This window comes from Arachis ipaensis, chromosome B06 (genome assembly GCF_000816755.2).
Source record: "Arachis ipaensis cultivar K30076 chromosome B06, Araip1.1, whole genome shotgun sequence".
NCBI lineage: Eukaryota > Viridiplantae > Streptophyta > Magnoliopsida > Fabales > Fabaceae > Arachis > Arachis ipaensis.
This window is the reverse complement of record NC_029790.2, coordinates 131686171-131695606: the sequence shown is the minus strand read 5'-3', so window position 1 is coordinate 131695606 and position 9436 is coordinate 131686171. Positions and strand designations below refer to the sequence as shown.

General features: G+C 37.4%; 1 protein-coding gene across 1 annotated transcript; it reads right to left on the bottom strand.

Moving 5' to 3' along the window:
• On the bottom strand, positions 701–5545 carry LOC107605419 (aspartate--tRNA ligase 2, cytoplasmic). Its single transcript, XM_016307297.2, has 10 exons — positions 4854–5545; positions 4327–4437; positions 4077–4190; positions 3588–3878; positions 3385–3495; positions 3100–3153; positions 2351–2430; positions 2130–2245; positions 1729–1843; positions 701–1074 (listed from the first exon to the last, which is right to left on the bottom strand). The coding sequence occupies exons 1-10, from the start codon at positions 5373–5375 to the stop codon at positions 948–950; spliced, it is 1641 nt and encodes a 546-aa protein (XP_016162783.1). The 5' UTR covers positions 5376–5545; the 3' UTR covers positions 701–947.

Genomic DNA, 9436 nt, shown 5'->3' with positions numbered 1-9436 from the left:
TTGGAAATTACAAGTCATTCTTACGTGTCAGATAGAGTGTCTTTCTAATATAGCTGTGAAGGATAAGTAGTTTTGATATTAATTAATAACATCTCATTCATGTACAAACACCTATATATAATATATTAGAAAAGTTGACATTTAATGATATTTGTTCTCAAGGGCAAATTTACTCTTGTAGGTGTGGAGGCCTTTTTTGAACCCTGAAAAAAATTTAAACAAGTGTCAGTGATGCAGCAACTTATTAGCCAGCGATAAACCATTAAATGGAGTTCCGATCTGCAACAAATTAGTCTTTGGTTTAATCGAATACATTTTCTTTTGTTCTTTTTTGAATTTTATAGTTTTACTTAGTGAAATTATCAAATGCTCTTGTTACGCAACTTCATATCTTAGTTTGTTGTTTATTTTCCAGTACTAACGAGAATGAATAATAAAAAAAATACAGATTTTCAGTTTTTACCTTTTTTTTTTTAGGTGTATTAGGTGCATCTTGCAAACGGGGAGGCATTCATATTGCGTCCTGCCTCAAACTTCGGTTAAAGAAAACTCAAAATGCATCATCCTAATCCTACGACCACTAGTGAATAAAATGCACAGTGCGAAACACTACCTTATGCATTCTATCATTCTAAACTCATCGCAGTGTTTTTACTAAAACAGATAAATAAATATGAATGGAATATTTGGACATCCTGAGTGAGAGTGCATCCAGATCCATTTTTCATTAAATAATTGCTGGTTAGTGAGTAAAGGAAAATTTGAACATTCTGAGGGTGCATTCAACAAACAAAGTGGCAGCTACATTAAGTCCACCAAAATTAGTATTCTGTGTAAAGTGCTCGACACCAGCTCCAACACTGCTAGTTCAAAGGAAATGAGATTGTTGCGATAAGAAAATATGTAACAATGCGATTTCCAACACTGCAATTGTTTGGGTATAACTATCATGGTGCAATCCTAAGGGGGTCACGAGGATAAAGTGATGCCTTGCGGATGTTATTCAGGCCACAGAAGAGCATTACTACACGCTCCAAACCAACTCCAAAGCCACCGTGTGTTGGTGCACCATATCTGAATCATCAACAAAGCAATTAGTTTTTTATATCACGTAATCTAATTTGTTGAAAATATAAATCATTCCCTCTGCCCAGTAATAAATAGTAACGGTAGGTTAGACAGTTGTAAATTCCAGACATCTTAGCCAACTATGTCTATGTCAAGCTTGTTACAAAAGTTACATAACCGGTTCCAAGTCTCGATAAAAGAAGAGGATTGTATTAGGTTTCCGACTGCCCATATAAAACTTTGTTGAACCTTTGACATGGATCAAACCGTCATTTTTGCCCTATAAATATCTGACAAAATAGCCCTCTCATTTTGTGGATGGTTTTTCAGGTACCATAAAATAATTATCAATTGTTAAGGAACCGTTTTCTCAACCAAAAAAAAATAGTGATTTCTGTCAAGTGGAAACAATATTTCAGGTACCATAAAATAATTACCAATTTTTAAGGGACCATTTTGTCACAAACTAATATTTCAAGGGTTAAAATAACGGTTTACTCATTTGGACAGAAATTATGTCTAGATATATTGATTTTTAAAAGTAACAATTTTATTAAAATAATATTTACCAATGGATGGATGGAAACAGTAGGTGCCAGAATTACACAAAGAAACACTGAACATGACAAGATGAACTGAGCAAGAGGCCATGAAGAATACCTGAAAGAATCAATGTAGGTAGATATTGTCTTGACATCAATGCCGCAAGACTCGGCCCGTTTTTCTAACATTTCTGCATTGTGGACACGTTGAGCTCCTGAAATGATCTCCTCGCCTAAGGGGCAAGTAACACAGAACTTAATAACTATATGTATGAAAAAGCAATGATGGCTACATGGAATACTTGCATGCTCCAAAATAACTATATCCATTTATTTTCATTTATAATGTTTAAAGATTATATAAAATATCAAGAATAAGAAGCTATTAATGATTCTAGAACACATTAAATGTGCTCCAAGAGTTTACAAGTGTTCTCTTACGGATACAGTATAGATGAAAAATTCAATAAAATCATTTTTTGTACCAATGAATGTATGACAAAATCTTTTATTGCTTACCTCTAATAAAGACATCAAATGAGTTGGAGTATTGTGGATTATCATAGCAAGGCATTGTGTAAAATGGCCTTACAGCTAAGGGGTAGCGATAAAGGATATAGAACTCTGTGCCATACCTATAAACCAAAATTACAGAACAAGTTAATCCAAAATAATAGGTCATTCAAAGTAAATAAAATATTTTCACTTCTTTGTTGTGTCTGTGTGTGTGAGAGAGTTACTTCTCTAAAACTAGCTGCCCCAACTTCCTTTCAGCTTCAGTATTCAAGTCACCAAAAGGTTCAATCTCTACTCCAGCATCCTGTGAAGCAAAATTATTAGTACATGCAAGACATACCATTTTCTAATATTCTTATTAGTGAAGATAAACAAAATTCTGAGTGTTGAGGTCAATGATTCAACAATTGCAAAGAAAACCGAGAACCATATATAAGAGGAAAAATAGAGAGGAAGCCTCAGCATCAATGAAGCACCCCTTGGATCAGAACACAGGGAACCTAATTAGGCATCAAGACAATAATTTCATCCTTTTTGGGACTATAAACCCATTTTGACTTGCAAGAACACAAGATTATGATATGGACTGAGAATGAGGTCTTACGTAAATTTTCCTCAAGCCCAATTCTTTTTCAATTAACAATAGGGACTCCATGACATTTTCTAATAAACCTTTGACTATTGTGAATCATGTTTTCGATGACTTTTTGGTTGAAATCAGAAATTAGAAACTAGAACAGCATAACTTTTTTTCATAATGCAATAGCATCGGGCCATCGGCTGATCCAAGTAGCCGGCCTAAACTAATGGGCCAAGACTTTGTTATCATCACTGTTCTTGTATAATCCCTCGATAGTTATGGAGCATATGTGTTATTAAGAAAGAAGAAAGTCCCCCATTCAAATAAAAAAGAAGAAAAAAAAAATTTGTTCATGATTTGTGAATTAGATACTAAGGAAAATTTTAAGCTTACCTTGAGCATCTGAACCCCTTCTTCATATGTAAGCCGCAGAGTCTGACGAAGATACTGCATATTAACCGGGATATATCAGATCATGAATAAGATCATATAGCCTTTAAGCATTGCATTCATTTTGTATTCACATTTTTCAACTGGTAGTTCATGGCACAAGAACTACAACATAGTATAGTTAATAATATTTACTCATTTTTTTTTACGGAGAAAGAAATTTGTTAGATTAGTAGAAAGAATGTTCGATATATATAAAATACATTTTTTTTAATAGAAGATGCTTACCTTTAAAGGTTCAAATGGATACTGGTGTGCCACAGCTTCAAGATCCTTCTTACAATTCTGGTTCAAGCTATCAAATATTGAGACAAACAACCTATCAACTATATCCATAACCTGCTCAAAAACTCAATATCAGTAAAACAGGTTATGTACCACAATAATTTCAAAACCATACCAAGAAACATACGCCTAAAAGTGATATATACCTCAAAATAATGCTTCTTAATCTCCATTTCAACATCAAGACCAGTAAACTCACACAGATGTCGGTGTGTGAAGGAATCTTCAGCCCTAAAAACAGGACCAATCTCAAAAACACGGCCAAAATCAGCACATATTGCCATTTGCTTGTGAAGCTGTGGTGATTGGGCAAGGCAAGCGGGGTGCCCTTTATAGTCCAGTCTGAAAACAGCAGCTCCACCCTCACTTGAACCAGCAATCAATTTTGGAGTGTGGATTTGACGAAAGCCTTCAGATAATAAGAATTGTCTAAATGCCTACACAACAATAGAATGAAAAATAATGTGACCATTCAACTTGGCATCAAGGGAAAAATATATTCTATAAATGTCTTAGTATGCATTTATTGCAGTAACGTTAGAATTTAAAGCAACCATGATGTCAACAACATGCAAATCAAGAATGAACGCAAATAAGTAAACTCTTCAGAAGAAAATTCAGATGAAATGCTTTACATTTTCAACTTGAGACTGAATGGAGAAAATTCCTTGATTAGCTGGGGTTCTTAGGTCAAGTACTCTAAAGTTCAAACGTGTATCCTGATTAACACGAACAAGTTGTTCACCAGCCTGCATTCATTAACAGAACTAGTTAACCAATGGATGAAAAGAAATAACGTAAAAGATAAGATCCTGCAAACAAATCACCCTAACAAAGAAGGAGTCAAACAGGTTGACAAAGACCCAACACCTCCAATCAATGTACCTGAAGTGCCTTCTCAATTTCAGCTTCACTTCGAGCAGCATCCTCGAGATTAATTGGTAGAGTTGGAAGGGCCCTGCTAACACAATACAACTTCCTCACTTGAACCTCCACCTATCAGAACAAACCACATAAGCTATAGATCCCCAACAAAATGTTCAATTACTTGAAAAAAATTGAACTACAAGTTATACAAGTTAAGGAGAATAAGAGGAAGCCTTAGATGCCATTCTACCCGTTTACTTGTACAACCTTCATCTTGGTGTGCGCTACAATTAGCATCATTGTAATCAAGCAATTTTACCATCTCTATCATAAAAAACAATGCCTCCCATTTTCTATTCTATGTTATAAACCTTACAAATATTTCTAAACCCAAAACCACTATGCAACCAAATTCAACACAGTAGTTGTTAAGATTTCAAAGTCTAACTTCCGGAAAGAGAAAAGCTATTGTTAAACCCTACTAAATAGATTGCTACTGTTTCCCTTCATTTATATCCAAAATCAAATCTCAGAAGCTAACTAACCTGCTGTGTGGCACCTTTGATTGGTTCAGAAGGGACCGAAACAAGACCTTCAACATCGATAACAGACTCGCGGCTCAGCGCCGCAGCGTACTTCACCATCTGCACGCTAACCAAATCTTGCTGCGCTTGCACCAAACACTGCACGGTGAAGCCGCTCTCTCTCACAACCAAGAACGCCATCTTCTTCCCAACGGGACGGATGGCCTGAGCCCTACCTCGGATCATGACGTGCTTCCCTTCTAGAGACTTCTCCAGATTCTCCACACGTGTCCATCGGCTGGGGTCCACGGGGGTCTTCGACTGCAGCTCCTCCATTGGGATGTCGCCGTAGTTTCCGGCGAGGGGGTCGTCCTCGTCGACAGCGAGCTTCGATGTGGCGGAGGCAATGGCAGTCTCCTGGCGGCGGCGGAGCTTTTCCTGCTTCATGGCTTCCTTCTTGGCCGCCTTCTTGCTGATGGATTGGTCCGATGACGGTGGCTCGGAAGATGGTGCTGAGGGTTCTTGGGGTTCAGAAGACGACATCGTTTTGTAGTGATGATGTGAATGCGAGTGAGAGTGTGGCTTCAGAGCGATTTAACAGAGTTGTGTGTTTATATGGAGAAGGAAATCTGCCGAAAACAGGGAAAGTGAAACTGTGAAAACACCCCGCTTGGTGTTGATGATTCTAGTAGGGTTTGCTGATGACCAGGCCTGATCCGAAGATCCGATCCGGATCCGCCCGCTTTGGGATTAACTTGATTTGGTATTGTTGTGATCTGGTTAGATCTGAAATTTCAATAAATGACCACAGGGTGGATCTCCATTATTTTAGGATGACAATGATATAATACATGAGCAATGTTAGGGGCCAGTAACTTTTATGATTAGTAGCCATCAAATAGTCATCAATGATGATTTAATGATGTGAGATTTTATCCAATGGCTCACATTTCTCTGCTGGTTGCATGCTGGCCAACATTCAATAAAATTGCTGGCCCCCTAGACTTTTCTATAATACATTATATGTTTGTCTCAATCACTCTTTACAACTATTTTAACAAGTGAGATTAATGGGTATGAGCAAAATTTAGTATTACAACATTGAGTCCCTTTTTCACTATGAGAAATTCCTGTTGATCCTATCCATGCCATTTTTTTATGAGTAGGATCCTCTGCAGAGGCAAAGACAAACTCAGAGTATACTTTATGACACTGGATTGAGGAAGAAGAAAATAACACTAGCTAAGCTTTTAGAGAGAGAATGAAAATTTATAACATTTTGTAAGATAGAAAAATTGGATATATTACAATGTTCATTGAGATCTGATTACAACTGAGGTGAGCTCCTCCTTTTATAGAGGTCTCTAGATAGCAACAATATCTTACAGAATCTAAACAAACCTATCATACAATGTCACCTGGAGGATAAGGATAAGCCTTATCTCTTTCTAGCTTTTCTTAGACATGTGACAGATGTCACTTTATTTTAGTGCACTCAATAATTATACATAGTGGAGGCATTGTCTTAATAACGGGACGGATTGAAATAGTCTTCTGGAAGGGTTCCATCACCATCTGAGAAGGATGATGTCTCATCAGAGGCCAAATTGATAGCTCTAAGGGGAAGAATGAAGCAAAGATACCGTTATTTCAAAAGAAGAAAATCCCATACTAAGTCAAACAGATGTTTCATTTGTGGAAAATAAGATCACGTTGCTAAATCATATCCTCATAAGATAAAGAAGGAGATAAAAATGCTTCAGTCTTTAATGGATGCAGCTTCCATCGAATATGAAGAAGATCTTGAATCAGTACTTGAAGAGCAAGAAAGCAAAAATGATGATACCCAATATGTTTTCTAAGACTCTGATTCAGGATGAAGCAATTCAGAAGAAGACCTCCCACCAAATAGGTCAATATTTTCCATATCCTCCATTGCGTCTATCACCACAAGAATTCTTAAAGGATCAAACATCCCAAAAGAAGAATTTAGATACCTTGGATCCTCGGGAATAAAACAGATTGATGGTACTCATTGTCCTCACTTCGATTTAAAAGTCAAGACATCCGTCATGACAAACTAATAAAGACTGTTGCACTAATGAATACTGGATCTTATGCCACTGTCCTAAAATCACATGTCTTACCAAAAAAAATGTGGGCACCTTTTTTCAAGAGGTTCGCAGCAGCTAACAGTGAAGTCTTCACCATCAATCTCATTTTTAAAAAACCTATTGAATTGGAGATATTTGCAGGCCAGACCACTTGGTTCAGGGTACTGGAAAGTTATCTTCCAGACAAAGATGTTCTGTTCGGATTTGATATTTTTTTCCGAACCCATGGACTACATATCAAACCCCTGGCCTAAGTTACAAAGGGCAGTTTTTGCCTTTTATAGAAATACAAAGCATCCTTGAAATCCAAGAAGCCCCAGAAGAATATAAGGAGGTCCAGCAACAACTCCTTAGTGCCTGTTGTGACAGTCATGATCAATTCAACCATTATGTACCTTTGTGAAAGAATCCAGAATTTTATGTTCGTCTCCCTTTTAAAAAGAATGAGGACATCAACCCAACAAAGGCCACACACTCAGGAATGAATCCTGAAAATCTCAGGTTGGCAAGAGCTGAATGTGTAGCCCTTCTTGTGCAAGGACTCATTGAACCAACCAACTCTAACAGGGCATGTCAAGTCTTTTACGTTGAAAAAAGGGCCGAGCAAAATAGAGAAAAAAAGAGGCTTGTTATTGATTATAAGCCACTTAATGTCTTTTTGCAAGATGATAAGTTTCCTTTACCAAGGATCTCAGTTATTACACAGACGTTAAGTAGAGCAAAAATATTCAACAAGTTTGATCTAAAGACTAGCTTTTGGCAAATTGGGCTCCATCCTGAATATAGATACAAAACAGCATTTTGCATCCCTGAAATCCAATATCAATGGATAGTAATGCCATTTAGACTCAAAGTAGCCCCATCCCTTTTCAAAAAGGCCATGACCAAAATCTTTGGCCCATACTACACTCCACACTTATTTACATAGATGATATCTTACTGTTCTCAAAGGACAGTGAAGCCCATAAGGCACTCCTGGCCCAATTCACTCAAATTGTCAAAAAACAGGGAATCATGCTATCATAAAAAAGAGCTCTCTTGCTAAAACAAAAATTGAATTCCTTGGGATGGTCTTTGAAGATGGATTCTTTCAACCAGGAGATCATATTGCCAAAGAATTAATTCACTTCCCTGATGAAAACATGACGGTCAAACAAGTCCAACAATTCTTGGGAATTGTAAACTACATCAAAGACTTTATCCCAGATGTGACCAGACACAGCAGCCAGCTGTCAAAACTCCTAAAAAAGAAGCCTCCCACCATGGGGACTTTAGCAAACCACAGTTGTCAAAATCCTGAAGAAGATAGCACAATACCCTCCTCCTTTAAAGATTCCCAACACGGGAAAAAGGATACTACAGACAGATGCTAGTGATGAATTCTGGGGAGCTGTGCTACTTGAAGAAATTGATAGGACAAGACACTACTGTACGCATGCTAATGGACAATTCAAAAAATCTGAAAAACATTACCATGTCACTTACAAAGAGATTCTCGCTGTTAAACGAGGGATAGAAAAATTCAATTTTTACCTCAGTTCTTATCATTTCACTGTGGAGATGGATAACACCTCTTTCCCATCTATGCTGAAAATCAAGAAAAAAATTCTACCTGACTCTCAATTGTTGCAGTGGAAAGACTGATTTTCTCGCTATAAATTTGAAGTGAGATACATAAAGGGACACCAAAACACACTTGCTGATTTTCTCTCCAAACCTACTAAAAAACCAATCCAAAAACCAATCCATTACATCTGCACTATGAGTACCCACAATCCATACACCATTCCATTCCCTGATTTTCCGCTCCACAGAAGCCCATACAGAGAAAAAGATTGGTCCTTTTCCCCTCAAAGCAAGACCCCAGACAGAATTTCAAATAGATTGTCTAGCGAGACAAAACTTATTCTACTGGCTACACCAACTCCTTATCATAACCCAAATCCATCCAAACCCAAGGTACTTCAACATGGATACCCCTTTCTGCACTATACCAATAATCCAAAGACCTATACCAGAGGAAATGATGTGGTATATTTGGGCTTTGTCTTCTATATATACATGTGCCATCATAGTGTCAATCTTTCATGTATATCATATCCTGTGTAATCGCACTCAAGCACAATCCCATCTAGTCAGGTTATTCTCAATGTATGCCCCACTCGATGCAAGGAGAGGAATGTTATATAACATGCTCGACCGGCACCAACTGTGGGATAAACCTTCTCAGGCAAAACAGAAATTCTGTTATTTTGTCACCTTACAGAGGAATTATTTTACTAGAGGAGACCCACACACCATGAATAGGGTTGATATTGTTGGATACTCTACCATATGGCCCACGGATGAAAAGACAGTTCTAAATGCCTTGGCCAAATACCTTTGTCAACTTTGGCAACTTGGACTATATGGATAAAGAGATGCAGTTGAAGGACTCCCATTTCAAACAGATGTTCCGCCAATAACTCTTCAAGAGTTCCAGTCCAAATT

Coding starts and splice junctions, on each gene's coding strand:
- LOC107605419 (XM_016307297.2), bottom strand. CDS start 5,375: ATGTCGTCTTCTGAACCCCAAGAACCCTCAGCACCATCTTCCGAGCCA. Junction 2,246..2,350: donor GGGCAGCTAGTTTTAGAGAA/GTAACTCTCTCA, acceptor TTTGGTTTATAG/GTATGGCACAGAGTTCTATA. Junction 1,844..2,129: donor ATTTGATGTCTTTATTAGAG/GTAAGCAATAAA, acceptor CTTGCCCCTTAG/GCGAGGAGATCATTTCAGGA.